Consider the following 24,549-nt stretch of genomic DNA (forward strand, 5'->3'; position numbering starts at 1 on the left):
CCCAGAGGCCAGAAGGGCGCCAGGGTTGGGTCTGTGAACTGCAACCCGCCCAGTGTCTCCGCTAGCTCAGTGGGGCCGATGGAAATCAATACAACCAGCTTTTGGAAGTTGGGTTTTTATGAGTAATGTCAAAAGGCCTTAAATGTGCTGGAGACATAAAAGAAAACCGCTGAGCAAAGCGGGTGAAGTGACGTGAGACTCGAGGTTCGAGGCGAGTTAGCGACAAGTTAGGACAAGCCCCCAGGGCATGTTGTAAACAGGTTTGGGTCTTAATGACTCTTTTAGACGAAAGGTGGCTGTCTATCGTGCTAATTACTGGAATGGCACTTACCCCTCAACGGAGCAACCGGGACAAGCGCGGCAGGAAGTGTGGCTGCCCCAGCAAGACCCTGCCCCATTCCTGTGTGGATACCAGCACCACTCCAGAGCCTGGCGGCACTGCCACAACGCCATCCAGAACCGGCTGGCGGAAGCCATCCCGCCGTCCCTGGGGAAGATTACCGTCGACTCTGCCATCCCTGGAACGAACAGCCGACTGCGACCCGACCTCGTCGTGACGGATGCGGAAGAGAAGATCCTCATGGTGGACGTCATGGTGCCATTCGAAAACAGATCGTTGGCCTTCCATGAGGCCCGAACTCGGAAGGTGCTGAAATATAGCCCGCTCATGGTGTCTGACACCATCAGGTAGTCCAGAGACGTACACACAGAGCACATCATGGGACACCGTCAGTACCAGGTCAAGTAATTGAGAACGCCAGTCAGGGAAACAACCCACTTCCTTCCCTGATGAACCAAGGGACGCACCCCACCCACGTACTGATTCCCTACACCCACACTGACTTGGACTCTGAATAGAGTCAATGGGTGGTGTACCCAAAACCACTTATTCACTGATGTTTTAAAAACTCCTGCATCCCAATCTGGGTCTCTGCTGGTTATGTGCCATGTATGCATCTTACGAACCTTGTAACCGACACCTGTAATCCCTCATAACCCAAGCCTGACCCCAGACGTACAGAACCTTCCTTCTTCACTTGTGGAAATGTGATTTTAAACATTAACTTTCATAAAAATGGTAAATAGCCAGTGAGGGTGTAGAAGGTATTTCAATTTAAGGTGGCCAAAAGATAGATCTGGTAAAAGCCAGGCACTGTTAATTGATTAGCGGTGCTATTGTCAGGGACTAGAAACAGGGTCGCACACTAATTTGAGCTGGAGCTGAACGGGTGTCACCCCCACCTCTCCTCGGATGTGCTCCGGGTGTTTCACCCCCGCCCCCTCCGCACAGTCGGTGTCCGCCCCCTGCCCAGACTCCGCCCCTTGCCCCCCTCCGCGCAGGGGAGTTTCGGGCCAAGTCAGGGCAGAGTGAGGGCGCAGCGGCTTCAGCGGGTGCTACTGAGCACGCGCGCGCATGCTCAGTCCTATGTTCATCGCCGCCGAACCCGCCTCGGCGCAGGCTGGCAGATGTAGTTCCTGACTCACCTCGGACCGGAAGTGACGTTGTTCCAACCGACGGGCGGAGGCGGTAAGCGGGGCGCGTGAGGGCACTTCACCCTCCGCGCTCGCTGATTGGCGGAGAGCCCCTGGGGGCAGCTGCGCGCGTGGGGCCGGTCGGGCCGAGACTCCTGGAGCTGGGGGTGGGGGAGGGGACAGAGGGTGTGAAATGGGGGGGTCAGGCGGGGGGTTGGAAAATCAGCCGGGGGTGGGGGAGGGGCAGACGGTGTGAAATGGGGGGGTCAGGCGGGGGGGATGGAAAATCAGCCGTGGGGGGCAGATGGTGTGAAGGGGGGGTCAGGCGGGGGGGATGGAAAACTGTTGCTGTGAATCCCTCTCAGCACACGGGGAACGGGAGCAGGTTCGATCCCCCGCTGCAATGATCCGTTTAAAAGGAGTCTGGCTTCCTCCTTCCTCGAGCCATATTTCTGGTCTCGCTGAGAGGCGTGTTAATCCGGAGTCACTGCAAGGCATCCGATGAAGTGAGCTGTAGCTCACGAAAGCTTATGCTCTAATAACTTTGTTAGTCTCTAAAATGACGCAAGTCCTCCTTTTCTTACTGCAAGGCTAGGTGGGGCCGTGTGTGTCTCCACTATTTGGGCAGTGACCCCTGCTGGCTAAGTGAGGCAGTGCCCCCCGGTTATTCACCAACAGAGGAGAGGATATTTCCTCCCCTTTTGCTTTGCTCAACTCCTCCTTTACATCACCAGCTCCCTTTTCTATGGCACTTAGCTCCACCTCCTGTGGTGCCACCCTGGGACTTCCTTTTCCTATCTGCAGACTGCCGGTAGCTCCTGCATGGCTAACTTCCTCTTCTGACTCTCCCCGTGGCTCTTCAGACTCCATCTCCACGTCCGCTCCTAAAGGTAGCGTATCAGCCTGAGCGAATTCTCTTGCCCTACTTCTACTAGGTGGACCTGCAGGTTTTTCTACCTCCATCAGTTCCATCATGCTGATAGGGATGGGAATCAATTCTTTATCCTCCTCTGACGCATCTTCTCTCTTCTAATTCTCTAATTCTTTCCAACAGCCGACCGCGGTCTGATCTATAGCCCTCCAGCGACTTTAAGCTGGCATCCAAAGTTTGCTGGGCTTCCCTGAGTAACTCTACTTTTTTATTCAATTTCTTTCCCAGCGCACTACAAGCCACGAGCAAGCATTCAACAGCTATTCCCTTTACCAGTTTAGCCCTTTTCTTTTTCTGCTCTGTTTCTACATCAAATACCTCACTTACAAAACCCCATGGGTTACCATGCTCAGAAATCCTCTTGCTATTTCTCAGCTGTTCTAAACCTCCTCCCCCACCTTAGATGATAGTATCACTGTAAATAATATTACTTTAACAATAACACAATTACTTTATAATATTACTTTTTATCTTGCAGTACTATATTCAAAAACCGTAAAATTAAACTTCTAAGTCAAAACCGCAATACAAAACCAGAAATACTGGGACTGCCACCAAGCTGCAGTCACAGGAAATTAGGTTTCTGTTTTCTTAAGAGAGTGGGGGAGATGCACAATTTGTAAGTCTCTGTAATTTTAACCATTTACTTACGCCTCAGGTGAGATTTCTAGGGGTCTAAGGATGCCTGGAATTCCTGAAAATTCCTGTCACACACTCATTGAGTCTCCTGGCTAGTTGAAGATGAAGAGATCTAGAATAGATGATGAATGAAGCTCTTTTATATGACACAAGTGCTGGAAATCCTTCCTCTTATGCCCAAATTTCATTCCTCCCCCACAGAAATTTAAGGGTACACTTATCCATAGGCTAATATGTACGTGTGTATTGTAAGAGAAAAGTGAGTAGGCCTAAAACTCTGGTCAAGCTAACTGTACGTGGTCAGAGGGCAGGAGAAGAGAGTGGAAAGTTCCAAGCAGAACAATTTGTAATAGCCAATCTTGAGAAATATAACAGCCACAGCTAGTGTTAGGAAACCTCGTAACCGCAAAAGGACAAACAGTGAATAACAGGACAAAGCTTGTTTTTGCAGTATTCCTAATAAGGAAAATGTATTCCTAATAAGGCAAAATATTAATAAGGAAGTGTGTGCAATTGATTTTGGGTTTGATCTATATAAGCTTCTGTGTTCACTGTTTCGAGTTCGGCAGCTAGGCTGGCTGTAGTCCCCTGCATGCTTATAATACAGTGGGCCTCAGGCTGTTCTGAACCAAACACAACGTGTGGTTAATTTTCCACAACAGTATTGATGACAGGTAAGTACGCACTTGTGGTGTACTTGTTAAGTCTGTGATTACAACTTTGAAAAACCCGCCATTCTTTGTTGTCTGTTGGTCTGGATAAAGGTCTTAAACATAGGCATAGGTGCTTTTTCTATTTGGGTAACAAGATGAAGGTCAACTTTACTTTTCTGGGTAAAAGGTCCCAATATAGATTTGTTTCAGAGTAGCAGCCATGTTAGTCTGTATTCGCAAAAAGAAAAAGAGTACTTGTGGCACCTTAGAGACTAACAAATTTATTTGAGCATAAGCTTTTGTGAGCTACAGCTCACTTCATCGGATGCATTCAGTGGAAAATACAGTGGGGAGATTTATATACACAGAGAACGTGAAACAATGGGTGTTACCGTACACACTGTAAAGAGAGTGATCACTTAAGATGAGCTATTACCAGCAGGAGAGCGGCGGGGGAGAGGGGGAGCTTTTTGTAGTGATGATCAAGGTGTAGTGATAATCCAGCAGTTGACAAGAACGTCTGAGAAACAGTGGTTCCTCCTGAAGGTCGAAACAACAGCCTGGACTTCTACATAGGGTGCTTCCGCCGACGTGCACAGGCTGAAATTATGGAAAAGCAGCATCACTTGCCCCATAACCTCAGCCGTGCAGAACACAATGCCATCCACAGCCTCGGAAACAACTCTGACATCATAATCAAAAAGGCTGGCAAAGGAGGTGCTGTCGTCACCATGAATAGGTCGGAATATGAACAAGAGGCTGCTAGGCAGCTCTCCAACACCACTTTCTACAAGCCATTACCCTCTGATCCCACTGAGGGTTACCAAAAGAAACCACAGCATTTGCTCAAGAAACTCCCTGAAAAAGCACAAGAACAAATCCGCACAGACACACACCTGGAACCCCGACCTGGGGTATTCTGTCTGCTACCCAAGATCTATAAACCTGGAAATCCTGGACGCCCCATCATCTCAGGCATTGACACCCTGACAGCAGGATTGTCTGGCTATGTAGACTCCCTCCTCAGGCCCTACGCTACCAGCACTCCCAGCTATCTTCGAGACACCACTGACTTCCTGAGGAAACTATAGTCCATCGGTGATCTTGAAAACACCATCTTCGCCACTATGGATGTAGAAGCCTTCTACACCAACATTCCACACAAAGATGGACTACAAGCCGTCAGGAATAGTATCCCCGATAATGTCACGGCAAACCTGGTGGCTGAACTTTGTGACTTTGTTCTCACCCATAACTATTTCACATTTGGGGACAATGTATACCTTCAAATCAGCGGCACTGCTATGGGTACCTGCATGACCCCACAGTATGCCAGCATTTTTATGGCTAACTTAGAACAACGCTTCCTCAGCTCTCTTCCCCTAATGCCCCTACTCTACTTGTGCTACGCTGATGACATATTCAACATCTGGACTCATGGAAAAGAAGCCCTTGAGTGAGGAATTCCACCATGATTTCAACAATTTCCATCCCACCATCAACCTCAGCCTGGACCAGTCCACACAAGAGATCCACTTCCTGGACACTATGGTGCTAATAAGTGATGGTCACATAAACACCAGCCTATACTGGAAACCTACTGACCGCTATGCCTACCTACATGCCTCCAGTTTTCATCCAGAGCACACCACATGATCCATTGTCTACAGCCAAGCTCTACGATACAACTGCATTTGCTCCAACCCCTCAGACAGAAACAAACACCTACAAGATCTCTATCAAGCATTCTTACAACTACGATACCCACCTTCTGAAGTGAAGAAACAGATTGACAGAGCCAGAAGAGCACCCAGAAGTCACCTGCTACAGGACAGGCCCAACAAAGAAAAGAACAGAACGCCACTAGCCATCACCTTCAGCCCCCAACTAAAACCTCTCCAACGTATCATCAAGGATCTACAACCTATCCTGAAGGACGACCCATCACTCTTACAGATCTTGGGAGACAGCCCCCCAACCTGAAGCAAATACTCACCAACAACCACACAACAGAACCACTAACCCAGGAACCTATCCTTGCAACAAAGCCCATTGCCAACTGTGTCCACATATCTATTCAGGGGACACCATCATAGGGCCTAATCACATCAGCCACGCTATCAGAGGCTCGTTCACCTGCACATCTACCAATGTGATATATGCCATCATGTGCCAGCAGTGCCCCTCTGCCATGTACATTGGTCAAACTGGACAGTCTCTACGTAAAAGAATAAATGGACACAAATCAGATGTCAAGAATTATAACATTCAAAAACCAGTTGGAGAACACTTCAGTCTCTCTGGTCACTCGATTACAGACCTAAAAGTGGCAATACTTCAACAAAAAAACTTCAAAAACAGACTTCAACGAGAGACTGCTGAATTGGAATTAATTTGCAAACTGGATACAATTAACTTAGGCTTGAATAGAGACTGGGAGTGGATGGGTCATTACACAAAGTAAAACTATTTCCCCATGTTTATCCCCCCCCACCCCCCACTGTTCCTCAGACTTTCTTGTCAACTGCTGGAAATGGCCCACCTTGATTATCACTACAAAAAGCTCCTCCCCTTCCCCGCCGCTCTCCTGCTGGTAATAGCTCACCTTAAGTGATCACTCTCTTTACAGTGTGTATGGTAACACCCATTGTTTCATGTTCTCTGTGTATATAAATCTCCCCACTGTATTTTCCACTGAATGCATCTGATGAAGTGGGCTGTAGCTCACGAAAGCTCATGCTCAAATAAATGTGCTAAGGTGCCACAAGTACTCCTTTTCTTTTTGCGAATATAGATATGCTAACTTTGCCTTAGCTTAACATACAGGTTTTTGGCCTGTAGGTCTCTTGCATTACAGCCAAACTTATTTTTAATATAAATCTATAAACCTATTACAATACATCAAATACTTTAAACTTAAAAGAAAAGATATATATCTATGCAAGCAAGCAGATTAATCCTGAGGGCTACACACTGAGATGCGTGTTAATCCGGAGTTACTGCAAGGCAGAACAGGGAGTGACTCCAAATTAACATGGGGGGCAGATAAGATCAGGATATGTCCCTGTGGGGAGGGGGTTTCAGTTGTTGCTAAAGGGGGGAAAACTACTCACTTTCTCTCCATCTCTTTCTCTGCCTCAGGATATTGGGGTTGAGCTTCCTGGTTCAGACGCTGCTGCCTCGATTGTGATCTGGGAGCCCAGGCTGAGCAGCTGCTGCTCCCCCAGTGGGATCGGGGCTGGGGAGTGGTCGTGAGTAAAGCTTCCTCTGTGCCCAGCCAAGGTGAGGATTTTCTCCAGCTGTAATTAGCCCCATAGGTCAACCCAACTCTGCCCACACCAATATCTGAGCCAGAGACTCCAGGTGATTAATAGAGACCTCAGGGAACATGCAGGGAATGGGCATGAAAGTGACTCTGCACAAACAGCCCCTCCTCACCCCATGTCTCTCCTCTCCTTGGCAATTGCAGGAGCCGATCCAGCCATAGGAGAGCGAACCCCCAGGACTGGCTGCCAGCCAGAGACAGGGGAAGGGAGACACAAGGAGAAAAAGGAGAGAGAGAGAGAGAGAGAGAGATACTGAAAAGAGCAGTGGGAGAAATAACTGGGGAGAGAGATTCCCAGGTCTCTGACTGGGCCCCACAACTTATTGCAGCATCCTTGGGCAGATTCACTTTCCTGTAAGCAAGGTGAGGTACAGGAAGAGGAAAAGCCAGTTCCTGACTCTCCCTGTATCCCTGCTGTAGCAGTGTGCTGCCCTGGGGACAATGTCAGGGGGAATCCCACAATGTCACTCCTTTTGTTCTGCTCTTGTCTCCCATTCGGTTCCCAGACTTTGTTGCTCGGAGGGTTTCAGAATGTCTCCGTGGTTTAGTGCTAGTGGGAGGGGCCGGTCAGTGCTGTAATAAAGTGGCCAGATGTTTCCCCAGCGTAGAATCGTTGTACGGTAGGGCTGGAATAAACCATGAGAGGACATCTAGACCAGCCCCCAGCACTGCGGTGTTTGTCCAATCTGTCCTTAAAAACCTCCAATGATGGGGATTCCACCACCTCTCTTGCTAATCTATTCCAGTGCTTAATTAGGTTTTTTTCACAATTGAGCCACATGGTTGACTCAGATTCAACTTGTGATCCACTATAACCCCCGATCATTTTCAGTAGTACGAACCCCTAACCAGCTATTTCCCATTTTGTAGTTGTGCATTTGGTTTTCCTTCCCTAAGTTTAGTACTTTGCACTTGTCTTTATTGAATTTCATCTTGTTCATTCAGCCTACTTCTCCAGTTTGTAAATGTTACCTTGAATTCTAATCCTGTCCTCCAATGTGCTTGCAACCTCTTGCAGCTGCTGTTACCTGCATATTTAGACAGCATGCTCTCCAGTCCATTATCCAAGTAATTAGTGAAAATATTGAGTATATCAGATCCAGGACTGGCCCCTGGGCACCCCATTGTATACATCCTCTCAGCTGGACAGTGAACCACTAATGATTCCTGTCTAAGTACAGCCTTTCAACATTTTCACCTATTTTATAGCACTTTCATGTACACCACATTTCCCTAGTTCACTGTGAGAATGTCATGGGGGCCTGTGTCAAAAGCCTGACTAAAATCAAGATATGTCCTATCTACAGTGTCCCCTGGATCTATAAGTCCAGTACCCCTATGAAAGTAGGAAATTAGATTGACTTGGCATTATTTGTTTTTGCAAATCCATGCTGGCTATAACTTATCACCTTACTGTCCTCTAGGTGCTTACAAATTGATTGTATAATAATTTGTTCATTCCAGGTATCTAAGGAAGGCTTGACTTTATTTCCCAGTTCTCTTTGTTCCCCTTTTAAAAGATGGGTACTATGTTTGCCCTTCTCCAGTCTTCACCATTATCCTGGTGTTCTCAAAGATAATTGCTAATGGTTCCCAGATTGCCTCAGCTAATTCCTTGAGCACCCTAAAATGAATTTTATGGCTGACATTAATATATATAATGTATTTACATATTTTTAACCTGTTCTTTCCCTATTGTGGTTTCTGTTTCTTCCTCCTCTTGGTTAATAATAATTAAGACCCTACCTAAATCGCAGGATGATCTTCAAATAATTGCAGCTGAGTTGCAAAGAAGGCTTGGAAAATCACAGAAAAGTAATAATGGACTTTTATTAATTGCCGTAATTTGGAAAAGCCACAGCAGATCTATTTGTTTAATAAAAATAATATAAACACTCAATATAACATATAATATATATATATATAATATAACATAATATATATATTATAATATATTTATAAATAATATAAACACTCAATTATTACATTACGCCTGTGAATTTTTTTGGTAACCAGACAATCTGGTGCAGCTACAGGGCCATAACTAGGGTGGGGTGAGTGGGGCAGCCGCCAAGGGCACAAAGCAGGGCTGGGGAGTAGAAAAATGGGGCAGAAAAATGAGGGCAGAAATTTGCATCACGGACCATGAAATCTGGTCTCTGGCTGCCCAGCTCTGAAGGCAGAGTGGAAAGCGGAAGCTGCCGGCTGGGTGCCTAGCTCTGAAGGCAGTGCTGCCACAGAACAGAAGTAAGGGTGGCAATTCTAAGCCACCCCAACTTCTCTGCCTTCAGAGCTGGGCACCGGACAGCATCCACCGCTCTCTCGCCACCCAGCTCCAGGCAGCGCCACCCAGCTCAGGAGTAAGGATGGGAATATCGTGACCCCCGGTAGGCTTGCAACCCCCTTTTTGGGTCTGGGCCCCTAGTTTGAGAAACGCTGTGGAGAAATCACGCTTTTTCGTGGGTTACTTACTACATAAATAGCAAATTTTGCAGGTGTATAACACATCCGTCCAGTTCACTATTTATGCCATGACCAATCCCTGAAAATTATATGATTCCCTCTCCCCTCCCGTGATTTAAGTCGTACCCTACTTATTGCCTTCTATGTCCCTTGCTAGGTGTAACTTATTTTGTGAGTTAATCTGTCTGATTTTGTCCCCACATGCTTATGGTGCTCACTGAGCGGGGGGGGGGAACCAATAACAGAAAATGTGGAAATGGCAGAAGTGCTAAATGACTTTTGTTTCAGTTTTCACCAAAAAGTTTAGTAGCAATTGAACATCTAACTTAATGAATGCCAATGAAAATGAGGTAGGGACAGAGGCTAAAATAGGGAAAGAACAAGTTAAAAATTACTTAAGTTAGATGTCTTCAAGTCACCAGGGCCTGATGAAATGCAGCCTAGAATGCAGAAGGAGCTGACTGAGGAGATATCTGAGCCATTAGCAATTATCTTCAAAAAAGTGATGGAAGACGGGAGAGATTCCAGAGGACTGGAAAAGGGCAAATCTAGTGCCCATCTATAAAAAGAGGAGTAAGGACAACCCAGGGAATTACAGACCAATCAGCTTATTTTAATTCCCCGGAAAGATAATGGAACAAATAATTTGCAATCAATTAGCAAACACCTAGACAATGATAAGGTGATAAGTAACAGTCAGCATGGATTTGTCAAGAACAAATTGTGTCAAACCACCCTAACAGCTTTTTTTTGACAGAGTAACAAGCTTGTGGATAGAGGGGAAGCGGTAGACATGGTATATCTTGACTTTAGTAAGGCTTTTGATACTGTCTTGCATGACCTTCTCATAAACAAACTAGAGAAATACAACTGAAATGGAACTACCATTAGGTGGGTGCATAGCTGGTTGGAAAACTGTCCCCAGAGACCTTACAGACCTAAGAGTAGCTATCCTTCAACAAAAAAGCTTCAAAAACAGACTCCAACGAGAGACTGCTGAATTGGAATTAATTTGCAAACTGGATACAATTAACTTAGGCTTGAATAGAGACTGGGAATGGATGAGTCATTACACAAAGTAAAACTATTTCCCCATGTTATTTCTCCACCCCCCACTGTTCCTCAGATATTCTTGTTAACTGCTGGAATTAGCCTACCTTGCTTGTCACCATGAAAGGTTTTCCTCCTTTTCCCCCCCCGCTGCTGGTGATGGCTTATCTTAAGTGATCACTCTCCTTACAGTGTGTATGATAAACCCATTGTTTCATGTTCTCTGTGTGTGTGTATATAAATCTCCCCTCTGTTTTTTCCACCAAATGCATCCGATGAAGTGAGCTATAGCTCACGAAAGCTTATGCTCTAATAAATTTGTTAGTCTCTAAGGTGCCACAAGTACTCCTTTTCTTGTCCCCAGAGAGTAGTTATCAGTGGTTCACAGTCAAGCTGGAAGGGCATATCGAGTGGGATTCCACCGGGATCAGTTCTAGGTCCGGTTCTGTTCAATATCTTCATCAATGGTTTAGATAATGGCATAGTGAATACACTTATAAAGTTTGCGGACAACACCAAGCTGGGAGGGGTTGCAAATGGTTTGGAAGATAGGATTAAAATTCAAAATGATCTGGACAACATGGTCTGAAGTAAATAGGATGAAATTTAATAATGACAAATGCAAAGTACTCCACTGAGGAAGGAACAATCAGTTGCACACACACAAAATGGGAAATGACTGCCTAGTGAGGAGTACTGTGGAAAGGGATCTGGGGGTCATAGTGGATCACAAGCTAAACAAGAGTCAACAGTGTAACACTGTTGTAAAAGAAGCGAACATCTTTCTGGGGTGTATTAGCAGGAGTGTTGTAAGCAAGACACAATAAGTAATTCTTCTGCTCTACTCTGTGCTGATTAGGCCTCATCTGGAGGATTGTGTCCAGTTCTGGGTGCCACATTTCAGGAAAGATTAAAGATTTGGAGAAAGTTCAGAGAAGAGCAACAAAAATTATGAAAGGTCTAGCAAACATGACCTATGAGGGAAGATTGAGAAACTTGGGTTTGTTTAGTCTGGAGAAGAGAAGACTAAGAGGGGACATGATAACGGTTTTCAAGTACATGAAAAGTTGTTACAAGGAGGAGGGAGAAAAATTGTTCTTATTAACCTCTGAGGCTAGTACAAGAGGCAATGGGCTTAAATTGCAGCAATAGTGGTTTGGGTTGGAGATCAGGAAAAACTTCCCAACTGTCAGGGTGGTTAAGCACTGGAACAAATTGTCTAGGGAGGTTGTGAAATATCTGTCATTGGAGATTTTTAAGTGCTGGTTGAATAAGACACCTGACAGGAATGGTCTAGATCACGGGTTCTCAAACTGGGGGTCGGGACCCCTCAGGGGATTGTGAAGTTATGTGGGGGGTCGTGAGCTGTCCGCCTCCACCCCAAACCCCACTTTGCCTTCAGCATTTATAATATATAGTGTTTTTAATTTATAAGGGGGGTCACACTCAGAGGCTTGCTGTGTGAAAGGGGTCACCAGTACCAAAGTTTGAAAATCACTGGTCTAGATAATACTTAGTCCTGCCATGAGTGCAGGGGATGGACTAGATGACCTCATGAGGTCCCTTCCAGTCCTGTGATTCTATGCTTGTGCTGTTCTTTTGTACTCATTCATAGCAATCTGTCCATGATTCAAATTTTTGTAGGATTCTTTTTTATTGTCTGGTCATTAAAGAGCTCCTAACGGGGCCATATTGGCAGCTTACTATTCTTTCTGTCTTTCCTTCCCATTGGGATAGTTTGCTGTTGCTCCTTTAGTGCTGTCTCTGAGAAACTGCCCGTGTTCCTGAGCTTAATTCTCCTTAGAATCTTATTCCCATGGGACTTCACAGTGATGGGCTTGGGCCCTTTGGGGTGTCACCTGATGTGCTGGGGTGCCACTGGGTTAGGCTCAGAAGCCTCTTCAGCCAAGCACACAGGCAGGGCCATGCCCAGCTGCACAGAGAGACAGAGATCCATTCTGGAAAGATTCAGCCTTAGGGGCTTGCCCCAACGCTCTGGTGCCCACTCCCTTTAAGCATTACAGACCCAAAGGTTTTATGAAATTCACCCCCTTCCTCAATGTGAAGGGATATATGCACAACTTCTTGCCCCCCCACCCCCCCAGTTAGAAATTACATAAACTGGGTTATATTATAAAGAAGAAATAGGTTTATTAACTACAAAAGGTGAATTTTAAGTGAATATAAGAGATAACAGACAGAACAAAGCAGATTACTGACCAAATAAAGCAAAGTATGCAAGCTAAGCTCAATATAGTTAAACCGGTTACACAATGTAATTTCTTACCCTGAATGTTATTTTAGGCAGGTTGCAAAGTTTTTGTGGTTCAGAGTTCCAGTTATATTTCTTTTCACCCTGTCTCAGTGTGGACTCCCCTCTGTCTTCCCTTCAGATGGCTTTAGCAGTCTTTCTTCTTGGGGAGACAGGCCATGGAGAGGAGGCGTCTCGTTTGCCTTCCTCCCCACCCTTAAATAGGATTTACATAAAACGGGAATCTTTTATTTCCCAAACTTGACCCCCACTTCCCTTCCAGTGGAAAGTTACAAGAAGTATCAGGTGTCACAGATTCACAGGTCATGCCCACTCTTGGCCCTGTGCGGTCTCTGGGGGGAACCCTCAGTGAGACAGCCCTTCTTGGGGGTCCACTCTCTCTCGGGAGACCTCCTGGAGCCGCACCTCTCTGAACCTTAGCACACCTGTTTCTCGCCGTGGGCCCCCTCAGGGAGTCCACTTGTTCTGGACTCCCGGGGCCTCTACTCCCAGAGGGAATGATGTAACTCTGTTCTCTAGACTAGAGCAACTCTCAGCCAGAAAGGTTTATTGAGTGCCTGAAAACAGCATAGGAAACTCTCAGGGCCCTCAGGCCTGGCCTTCCTCAGTACAGCACATCCAAGTCTCCCCTGCCTCCAGGTGGGCTCTGGCCTGCTCTCTCTCTCCAGTCCCAAGCCCCCCTGCTTCCCAGCTGGGCATTTGATATCACCTGCCTTTTTGAAGTCCGTTGTCCTTATTTTCCTGCTCTAATGCCTTCCTTCTTTAAGAATCGCAAAATCATCATTTCATGAACACTTTTGCCCATATTGCTTTCCACCTTCCGTTTCTTAACTAACTCCTTCCTGTTAGTCAGAATCAACCCTAAAATGCCCGTCCCCCTTGTTACTATGTCCATCTTCTGAAGCAAACAGGTGTCCCAAACACATTCCAAGAACTTATTGGACACTTTGTGTTGTTTGAATTTCTTTTCTAACAGGTGTCTGGGTAGTTAAAGTCCCATGTCTTTCCCCCTCCCCCCACCCCCATTACTAATTGTGTTTTGAATATTTCTGTTATTTGCATGACAGAGTCGAGAACATCAGTCTGCGGGGAAAGAGCTGGGGGGAACTGTGATGTGACGTTACTGTCCTGTACTGACACGGCCCCTTCTTGCCTTGACAGACTGCAACGTTACTTCCCATCCTTCCAGGGACCAGGGAAGGGAAATGGCTGCCATGGGGCCAGTTCAGGTAGGGATTATCGGGGAGTTGCTGGTAGGCTCCTGTTGGTGGAGAAGGACAGTAAAGACATAGGAGGTGGGTGCTTCTGTGGGTGGTCAGCAGGTGGGAGGGGGCAGGAAATAGGCTGGAGAAAGGGAGGGGAACAGGGTGTGACAAACCTGCTAGGATTTGTTTACGGTGGGGCCTAGATTCGAGCAACAAATCCATGGGGTTTGTGGGTGGAAATTCCCTAATTTGTCAAGCAGAAACACCCCCCCGGACTGGGCTGGGGAAATGTACCAGACTCCAATACAGGAGCCTGAACTTAATAGCCAGAGGGCAACCCCCTGTGAGGCCCGGGGAGGACACCCCATCCCTTTCCATCCAACCGCTGGCACGGTGGGGGGGGGGTTGGGATTTCTACTAGGGGGCTGGCTGTCCCTGGACCCTCATGGGGGCTCTATTTCTTGTATCCACTTCTGGCTGGTAGGTGAGTGTTGACTGTGAAGACCCTGTCATCTCTGTCTGTTAGAAGGGGTTGGGGCTCTCTCTTTCTCCCCTCACCCTGATGCCTCCTGGCTGCTCTGATGGGGAGGGGGTCAGATCCTGAGTGCCTGCCTCCCAGAGCTTCCATGTGATTGGCCCTCCGCCCCTGTGAACCGTGGGGTTGTCACTCGGCAGCAGGTGCAGACTGGGGGGCTCTTGCTCTTTCAGGGGCCGGTGACTTTTGAGGAGGTGGCTGTGTATTTCACCAAGGAAGAGTGGGCTCTGCTGGACCCCGCTCAGAGAGCCCTCTACGAAGATGTCATGCGGGAGAACTATGAGAATGTGACTTCGCTGGGTAAGAATTCCTGTCCCCTTGGTTCTTAGAAGGGGAAATGAAGAGTTAAGGTTCCCAGTGCACCCTCAGTTTTCCCTGTTTCAGCAACCCCCTGACAGGCCAATGACACACAGACTAGCACTCAACCCTCCCCGCTACAGAACACTTTGGGAGCAGAGCACAGGTGCAGGACAGCACAAATGCTAACACCGTCTCTTTGCTAAGGCAAAACTTGAGGTTAGGCCCAATGTAGGGAACGGAAGCTGCCTACCCCTGCCCTGCACTCAGACACTGAGCCTACTGCACACAATCCATCTCAGACTTCCATAATGTCACCAACCCTTTACCCTTCCAATGAGGATTCCTTCCGAGTCAGTGCCTTCACTTACCCCTTACTGAGCCCCAGAGACCCTAGCATGTACGGTACCAGCCTGCTGACAATCCTTGTGGCAAGAACACGCCCTTGTGCGCCTTTATTGACGCTGCCTACATCGCTCAGCATTGAAATGAGGAACATCTGTTCCTTACAGTTTCATGTCCACCTCTCTTCGTGGCACAGCTCTGCCCAGCTGCTCCAACTAGTCCCTCCACCGTTCATTTAAAGCTGCAGCTGACACAGTGCACACTGCTGGAGTGAATGCAGAGAAATGCTGGTATTCAAATCTGAGGAACGTAAAACACACAGTGGCATGTTCTTAGTCCTTCCTTCTGTTGATCAATAAATTTTTAGGCTGGGGGAGACTATTAGTTCTCCTGTGTAATACAGGCCATGGAGTTTCTTCCAGTTACCATATTAGTGCGCTGAATTCCTTGTGTTTGATGAAAACATCTTCCAGAAAGACATCCTGTCCTGACTTGAAGACTTCAAGAGATGGAAAATTTTCCTCTTCCTTGGGTAGTTTGATAACCTTGGCACCACCCTTCCTGACCTATTCCCAGTGATATTTGCCAGCTCCAGGGCTAGGGGCAAAATTAAGGTTGCATTGCAGGGGTGGTGTATAGTTTAATTCTTCATTTCCTGGTTTTCAGAGGTTTTATTTTTCACCACCATCCACATGCTGGAAGGGCATGAGGCAGCACTAGGCATCTTTAACTCTGCTTAATGTACTTTGTGGGCCTTTAATTTCCTTGGTTTTCTGTTTAATGGACTTTTTTGCCACTGTAACTGTGTCGACACTACAGTTTTTGCTGCAATTTATTTCAGGTGGGGATGCGATTTTTGACATCGCTAACTGTCAGAGCAATGGACTCAGAGGTAGTTCCAGCACCTCAGGTGACAGTTCCAAGGGGGTCTCTCTGACCCAACCCGTCACAGTGGGGTCTAGTGAGGGGTAGGAAGGGAAGGTTTCAGGGAGTCAGAGATTGTAGCACTTCACTGAGGCACCGGTCTAACACAGCTGTTTTTAATGGGCTAGCACCTACAGTGGAGCACCCATAGGGAGACACATCTCAAAGAACCATCATTGATGCACAAGTTGAGTAACTTCTTCTTTTGGTGTTACCTGATCTCACTGGTATTCTTTCCCCTGAGCAGGGTTTCCAGTTTCCAAACCCAATGTCATCTCCCAGCTGGAACGAGGGGAAGCGCCGTGGGCCCCAGATCTCCAGAGCTCAGAGGAAAGAGAGATCCTGAGAGGCAGCTGTGTGGGTGAGGGATCATTAAAGCTACTCAGTGCTTGAAGGAAACAGCTGGGATTCCCAACAAAGACCTTGTGAGGTCTCTGGGTTCAGGATGGTCCCCAGCAGGTGTCATATCCTCAGGGCAGATACTATTCATGGCTTCCTACCCATCCTAACTCCTGGCAGTAGTTCCCTCCCCAAACTCCCTTCTCCCTGGGGAGTGTTTGGATGGGAACTGGATGCAGAAGTGATCGCCTCTCTCACCCCTTTGGGGAAGAGTTTGGGGAAATTCAGTCCCTGGTTTTTCTCCATCTCCAGCTATTCTCTTGGTTTGTTCCCCCCTTTTCACTTCTGGTTTCTGAGGTTTTTCTTTCTCTGTCCCAGCAGATGATGGGATGGTGAGAGAGACCATGGAACAGAATCCTCAGCAGGAAGAGGAGCAAGTGGAACCGCAGGGGACATTACTGCAAAGATGCAAAGGGAGTGTGTCCAGGAGTTGTGAGCAGGGAAAAGGCTCTCCGGGGCAGCACAGGCCAGAGAAGCAGCAGGGAAACCAGCCAGTGCAGAAAGTTGGAATATCTGTTAATTATCGGGGAACTCACAAAGGCCTCAAGGAAACCACATCCCAGCAGAGAATCCTGATGGGAGAGAGAAATAACACGGGCTTTGAGTGTGGGAAAAAGTTCAGGAGGCGCTCACACCTTATTCTCCATCAGAGAATCCACACCAGAGTGAGACCCTATGAATGCTGTGAGTGCGGGAAAGCCTTTGCTGAGAGCTCAAACCTTATTCGCCATCAGAGCATCCACACAGGGGAGAAACCCTATAAATGCTGTGAGTGCGGGAAAACCTTTGCTCGGAGCTCACACCTTATTCGCCATCAGAGGATCCACACAGGGGAGAAACCCTTTGAATGCTGTGAATGCGGGAAAACCTTCACTCGGAGCTCACACCTTATTCGCCATCAGAGGATCCACACAGGGGAGAAACCCTATAAATGCTGTGAGTGCGGGAAAACCTTTGCTCAGAGCTCAGGCCTTATTACACATCAGAGGAGCCACACGGGAGAGAAACCCTATAAATGCTGTGAGTGTGGGAAAACCTTTGCTGGAAGCTCAGAGCTTATTACACATCAGAGGATCCACACAGGAGAGAAACCCTATGAATGCTCTGAGTGCGGGAAAACCTTTATTGATCGCTCACACCTTATTCGCCACCAGAGGATCCACACAGGAGAGAAACCCTATAAATGCTGTGAGTGCGGGAAAACCTTCACTCAGAGCTCAGGCCTTATTACACATCAGAGGAGCCACACAGGAGAGAAACCTTATGAATGCTGTGAGTGCGGGAAAACCTTCGCTCAGAGCTCAGGCCTTATTACACATCAGAGGATCCACACAGGAGAGAAACCCTATGAATGCTGTGAGTGCAGGAAAGCCTTTGCTGGGAGATCAGGCCTTATTATACATCAGAGGATCCACACAGGAGAGAGACCCTATAAATGCTGTGAGTGCGGGAAAACCTTTGCTGGGAGATCAGGCCTTATTACACATCAGAGGAGTCACACAGGAGAGAAACCCTATGAATGCTGTGAGTGCGGGAAAGCCTTTGCTGGGAGATCAGGCCTTATTACACATCAGAGGAGCCACACAGGAGAGAGAACCCTATGTATGCTGTGAGTGTGGGAAAACCTTTGCTGGGAGATCAGGCCTTATTATACATCAGAGGAATCGCACAGGAGAGAAAACCCTATGAATGCTGTGAGTGCAGGAAAATCTTCACTCGGAGCTCAGAGCTTATTACACATCAGAGAAACCCTATAAATACTGTGAGTGTGGGAAATTCTTCCATCACAGCTCTTCTCTTATTTGTCACCAGAGAAACTGCAAGGGAGATAAACACCATGAAAGTCTTGTCTAGTCTTGCTCAGAAAAGATTGTTTTTTTCTTTTCCTAATTCCCAAGTAGTGAACTTTAAGGCAGCATTTGTGGTGTCTCAGCTCCTTCAGGTCAGTTGTCTGCTTTTCCCTTTTGCAGCTAACCCTTCCTTGGAGTGAAGCCCACAGTGTTTTTCATCAACTCCTTTGTCCTGTGTCATTGTCAGAGTTCTTCCCTCACTCTGAACTCTACGGTACAGATGTGGGGACTCGCATGAAAGACCCCCTAAGTTTATTCTTACCATCTTAGGTTAAAAACTTCCTCAAGGTACAAACTTTGCCTTGTTCTTGAACCCTATGCTGCCACCACGAAGCGTGTTAAACAACGAACAGGGAAAGAGACCACTTGGAGATGTCTTCCCCCAAAATATCCCCCCAATCCCTACACACCCCCTTTCCGGGGGAGGCTTGAGAATAATATCCTAACCAATTTGTTACAAAATCATCAAAGATCCAAACCCCTGGATCTTGGAACAATGGAAAAATCAGTCAGGTGCTTAAAAGAAGGATTTTATTTAAAAAAAAAAAAGAATGTTAAAAATCATCTCTGTAAAATCAGGATGGAAAATACTTTATAGGGTATTCAGATTCAAAACACAGAGCAGCCCCGTCTGGGCAAAACCTTAAAGTTACAGAAAACAGGAATAAACCTCCCTTCTAACACAGGGAAAATTCACATGAAACAAAAGATAAACTAATCCGCCTTGCCAGGCTTATCTCTACTGGTTGCAATATTGGAGACTTGGATTAGGATGGGTTGGAGAAGATGGATTTCTGTCTGGCCTCTCTCAGTCCCAAGAGAGAACAAACATGTAAACAAAGAGCATAAAACAAAAGCCTTTCCCCCCACCAAGATTTGAAAGTATCTTGTCCCCTTATTGGTCCTTTGGGTCAAGTGCAAGCCAGGTTAGCTGAGCTTCTTAATCCTTCACAGGTAACATGATGTTGCCTCTGGCTAGGAGGGATTTTATAGCACTTTTGTATACAGAAAGGTGGTTACCCTTCCCTGTATATTTATGACAGTGATGGAAGAGTGTGTCCCTCCAACAGGAATGTCCATCAGTCCCAGGTGGGGGAACCGGGAGTGACACAACTATTTTTTCAAGAAAGAAAATAGCCCATATAGCGGCCAGGGTAACGTAGCAAATTTCCTCACCACTGGGCACAACCTCCATCACTTTTCCTAGTCTAACCAATTTTGGAGCATCACATTTATACTTTTCCTCCCATTGCAAAGTGATTGTTAATCATCAGGTTCACCCATTAGGGACAGATGCCTCATTCCCAGTTGTTCCCACGTTGCACTGGGTTCTGCTGAATAGCAGTTGGGTTTTGTACCATTTTTCTCAAAGTAAATATAACAGAGAAGGTGCAGGGATAGAGGGTGTGACGAAGTGGGGATTTTCCCTTGTTATGTTGTATATGAGTCTTACTGTTGAGCCTATGTGAGTTTTACTGTTTTGCATGAATACTGCATGTGCCTCAGTTTCCCTGTGTGCTGCACCAATACTTCGGTGGTGGAAATAGGTGTTTGTCACTTCGGCTGAGACGTCTGGGGCTGGTGAGGCTCTGTGACCTTGCACTCCGTATGCTTTACGGAAATATGCTTTTGAATGGTTTCAGAGTAGCAGCCGTGTTAGTCTGTGTTCGCAAAAAGAAAAGGAGTACTTGTGGCACCTTAGAGACTAACCTTAGAGGCTTTTGAATATGACAGAACTGGAATATGCTTTACACTAAATACTCCTTGTATGGTGTCATTAGAAAGCTTGTAATCTACAAAGTGTTCATCCTATTTGTTTGCATATATTATCTTTATATCTGGAGCTAGGAGAATAAGATATAAACTTGTATCACTGATGTAAACATATTAAGTGGAGGCCATTAAGGGTGCTCCAGAAACAATCAGTTGTAAATGGTCTTAGTTACTTGAAAGCCTTCCTGTGTATGTGTGGGCCAGCCCATGGGAATGGAGACTAGGGGTCTTACAGTGACATGTGACCATGTAACCTGATAATGAAATCCATCTTAAATCTAGTACTTTTCCATTTAGAAGGAGGGGTGGGGACCCAGAGAGACAAAAGATTCCTGCCTTGTGTCAAAGCTATAAAAGGGGGTGGAGCAGGACAACGGGGGCCAGTCATGAGAAATCCCCTGCTTACCACCTGAGATGTCTGCTGGAACTAACGCTACTTGGGGAAAGGATTGGGCCCAGACTAGGAAGGAGTCTAATCTGTGAAAGAAGTTTATTGGAACATCTCTGAAGGTGATATTAGGAAAAATTTAACATGAAGCAGTTACTTCAACCGAACCAAAGTTAGGCCGATGGAGGAATGCTGGGAAGGTTCCTGACTGAAATAGGTAGCATGAAAGAATGCTCATTAAGTGCAAGGAGTGAATTAAGGAGGAGACCTGCATTATCGTACCAGATGTTCTGAGAATGCGAAGGAGACGCACTGTCTCCACTCCCTGTTTCTGTTTCATGTAAGTTCTTAACTCCTCGTCTCTGTTTTGACAACTGGATTGATAAGAAAGCTGGGGAGGCATAATGACTTGCAAAAGATGCATACAATAGGAGATAGGTATGCATGCATGATAAAAGACTTTTAACTAGCAAAAGGGGGGCGGTTTGGGCTATTTCATGAATAATCTGTGATGCGACGGACCTGTCTATAAAAACCTATTAATTTTGCCTAGGAGCTAGCTGGTTCTCTTGGGAGACGGGCTGCTCTTTATTGTTGTGTGCACTCTTCAATAAAGAACTTATACTTGGACCTTGCTGGTGTTTCCTGTCTCTCTGCGGTCAGACAATGAACCCTGCCGTCTGGGGTTCGAGTCCCCGACAGTGAGATATTACCTGTAATCAGTTTCTTAATGTATTAGGCTTAGACTTACGTGTTTTTCTTTATTTTGCTGGGTGACTTACTTTGTTCTGTCTGTTATTACTTGAAACCACTTAAATCCTGCTTTTTATACTTAACATCATTTTTGTTTATTAATAAACCCAGAGTAAGTGATTAATACCTGGGAGAGCAAACAGCTGTGCATATCTCTCTATCAGTGTTACAGAGGGTGGACAATTAATGAATTTACTCCGTATAAGCTTTATACAGAGTAAAATGGATTTATTTGGGGTTTGGATCCCATTGGGAACTTGGTGTCTGGGTGCTGGAGACAAGTAAGCTGCTGAGCTGTTTTCACTTAAAACCTGCAGCTTTGGGAGCATGGTTCAGACCCTGGGTCTGTGTTGTAGCAGGCTAGCATGTCTGACTCAACAAGACAGGGTTCTGGAAGTCCCAAGCTGGCAGGGAAAATGGGCTCTGAGATAATTTCAGCACATCGGGTGACAGTCCCAAGGGGGTGTCTGTGTCTGAACCTGTCACAGGGTGCCCTTCGTAACCTGAGACCCAGGAATGGGATGCAACCAGGTGACTCTTTGCCCAGGAAGAGATCCAGAGATAAGGAGGAGGAGCAATGTGGGTGTCTGAGTTTGGGTCGCTGGAAGCTGGCAGTCTGCTTGGGGGAACTGGAAGAGGAGGAGTCCAGGGCATCTGGCCCATGACTCCAAAAGTCAGTGATTTCTGTGCTAACAAGAAATTCTGTTCTATGCCGTGTTCCTGTCGAATAATAAACCTTTTGTTTTACCGGCTGGCTGAGAGTCACTGCTGACTGTGGAGCTGGGGGGCAGGGCCCTCTGGCTTCCCCGGGAGCCCTGTCCGGGCGGACCCGCTGCAGGAAATGCACGGTGTGGAAGGCAATGCTGAATGCTTTGAGGTCAGACCCAGGAGGGTCAAAGTTGTGTAAGCTTCTTGCCCTGGTGACAGAGTGCTGAGAGAGGGGAGACATGCTCCCCCAGAGTACTGACTGGCTTCATATGGAGTAGTTCCAGAGCATCGCCTGGTGACTCTGTGATTGGAGGGGAAAAAGTGTTTTTTTTCAACCTCTGTGATGCCTGAAGAAGTGGTGAGTTGGAGGGATTCCCACTTCCGAATTACCCCAGCAGTGTTTCCTCTTTTTGAGCCATGTGGAATTGGTCTTCTCTACTTTCTACAGTTCCACCGCTCAATGTGTCCTATGATTCAGGGTTCTCAACCCTCTGTTTGTGGATCACCATTTGTTTTCTTTGCTCCTAAAATTTAGGGCCTGAGATGAGTGTCACAGACCTGGATGGGGAATTTGAATGGATCTGAAATACCGTGAGATCATTTGGAGTTTAAATCCCAGTTTCCAACTGTTGGCAAAGCCTGTTGTAGGACTTTTCCTACTGAGATGGGATTGTTTGCAGATGGGGAGGCTGGCTGGTTTGTTTGTTTTTTGTTTTTTTCCATTATGATGATGCTAGAAGTTTTGTAAATAATATGAGTGAATGCTAATGAGAGAAGGAGGTTTGAATGGCTTAGAGGAGACTGCAACGGGAGAATCTCTTGTCCTGATTCTGAGTCGTGTAGCCCAGTGTTCTCCAAACTTTTTTGATCACGCACCCCCAGGGCCGGCTCTAGCAAAGCAACAAAAAAAAAATGTAAGAGCTGCTGCCACCGAAGACTGAGAGGGAAGAGCCGAGCTGCCGCAGGCGTGCCGCCAAAGAATCAAAGGCGGCAGCTCCTTCAGTGATGACCTTCCTGCTGCGCACCCCCAGGGATGGTCTTGCGCATCCGCTGTGGTGTGCACACCCCGCTTTGGAGACCACTGGTGTAGCCTATAGGACTAACCTGCTTGCTTGCATAGATATATCTTTTTGTTTAAGTTTAAGTATTTGGTTTTTTGTAATAGGTTTATAGATTTATATTAAAGTAAATCTTGGCTCTAACGCAAGAGACCTAAAGGCCATATCCTGTATGTTAAGCTAAGTTAACACATCTATATTAACACCATTTACCCAGAAAAGTAAAGTTAACCTATATCTTGTTACCTAAATAAATAAGTATCCACGCATATGTCTATAACCTTCTACCTAGACCAATAGATAATGAAGAATGGCATAGAGGATTTTTCAGTGTGGTACCCACAAACTTAACAGGTACATCACAAGGAAACTTAACGTGCGTATACTGTATACATGTCAATATGCACAAACCTTCTAGCTTATGGAGTAAGTGTACCCTAACATTTGTGGGTGAGAAATAAAATTTGGGCATAGGAGAAAGGATTTCCGGCACTTGTGGCCTATAAAAGAGGTGACCGACCTCGCTAGAGCACTTCATTTCACTCCACTCCGCTCTGTTATTTTCATTTGCTCTGTCTTACACTCACTCTATCTATTCTACCTACAATGGCTACTACTATTGGTAGGCTATACTTGTTCTTCTTAAACTTTAAGTTTCAAGGGAACTAGGCTCAGCTTGTTTCAGAGTAGCAGCCGTGTTAGTCTGTATTCGCAAAAAGAAAAGGAGTACCGGTGGCACCTTAGAGACTAACAAATTTATTAGAGCATAAGCTTTCGTGAGCTACAGCTTCTGAGTTTTGTTTTATTAGGTTTTAAGTTTAAGTTTAAGTTAGTCAAGTAAACCCTAAGTTAGCTCTTAGCATTAGTTTTTCTAAGCTCTGCATCAAGAATTGAGAAACGTGAACTGCAAGTCTGGTCCTGTGTCTCTTACCCCCAGGTTATCAAGGAAAGGTGTGAGTACATTAACCAAAGCTTTGTAGCATATAATACTATATTATCACATGTATCTTTTGAATAGCAGTAATGCAATTGTAACTTTGTAACTCTGTGTATTTTACCATTTACTTACTATTATAAATTTTAATAAAAAGTTTGTAAGGCTATCTATATCTGTCTCAGTGTGAGCTTCCTGTCATACCACCGAGGGTCCTTAGTAAATTCTGTGATGCCTAATTCGGAACAAAAACTTTTCTCTTCAAACAAATTGGCAAGCCTAAAGCCAATACTGTTAATATTATTAATTAATAAAATAAAATAATGTTAATTTAATTAATTTATTTTATATTAGCCTAAATCAGGCTACAGTCATCATGTTTAACCTGCTCTGGAATTTCTAGTTATATGAAACTGGATGTATCTTGTGTGATATGGGTTTTTCCTCTTCCAGGACATTTGGTCACATAATCAGATATTTATGTTATTTGCCAGACTATAGCTCAGATTTCCTGGGGACTTTGAGAAAGTGACTATTTATTGAAATAGTCATTTCTTATTTTATTTTTGCTTTT

At 46.0% G+C, this 24,549-nt stretch overlaps 1 protein-coding gene and 1 long non-coding RNA gene across 14 annotated transcripts; both read left to right on the forward strand.

Moving 5' to 3' along the window:
- Positions 1 to 1,512: 1,512 nt before the first annotated feature.
- On the forward strand, positions 1,513 to 18,551 carry ZNF3 (zinc finger protein 3). Of its 13 annotated transcripts, none has more exons than XM_043503629.1 (7): positions 2,073 to 2,363; positions 13,968 to 14,035; positions 14,720 to 14,846; positions 16,360 to 16,473; positions 16,830 to 17,181; positions 17,527 to 17,967; positions 18,290 to 18,551. In XM_043503629.1, exons 1-7 carry the CDS (start codon positions 2,219 to 2,221, stop codon positions 18,363 to 18,365), a joined length of 1,323 nt encoding a protein of 440 aa, XP_043359564.1. In that variant the 5' UTR covers positions 2,073 to 2,218; the 3' UTR covers positions 18,366 to 18,551. The 13 variants fall into 13 exon arrangements, 12 of the variants coding, with proteins under 12 accessions (XP_038241993.1, XP_043359560.1, XP_043359558.1 ...); XM_043503626.1 differs by having other exon boundaries at positions 2,074 to 2,363; positions 17,527 to 18,099; positions 18,254 to 18,551; XR_006277372.1 differs by having other exon boundaries at positions 2,076 to 2,363; positions 17,527 to 18,204; positions 18,275 to 18,361.
- Positions 18,552 to 22,936: 4,385 nt separating this feature from the next.
- Positions 22,937 to 24,144, forward strand: LOC122457702. The gene is made up of 2 exons (XR_006277374.1): positions 22,937 to 23,727; positions 23,829 to 24,144. It is a non-coding gene; the product is annotated as an uncharacterized LOC122457702 (long non-coding RNA).
- Positions 24,145 to 24,549: the final 405 nt, after the last annotated feature.

Source organism: Dermochelys coriacea, chromosome 28, assembly GCF_009764565.3.
Source record: "Dermochelys coriacea isolate rDerCor1 chromosome 28, rDerCor1.pri.v4, whole genome shotgun sequence".
Classification (NCBI taxonomy): Eukaryota; Metazoa; Chordata; order Testudines; family Dermochelyidae; genus Dermochelys; species Dermochelys coriacea.

Coding starts and splice junctions, on each gene's coding strand:
- ZNF3 (XM_043503620.1), top strand. CDS start 2,219: ATGGCACTTAGCTCCACCTCCTGTGGTGCCACCCTGGGACTTCCTTTT. Junction 14,036..14,719: donor CTGCCATGGGGCCAGTTCAG/GTAGGGATTATC, acceptor TTGCTCTTTCAG/GGGCCGGTGACTTTTGAGGA. Junction 14,847..16,359: donor TGAGAATGTGACTTCGCTGG/GTAAGAATTCCT, acceptor TCCCCTGAGCAG/GGTTTCCAGTTTCCAAACCC.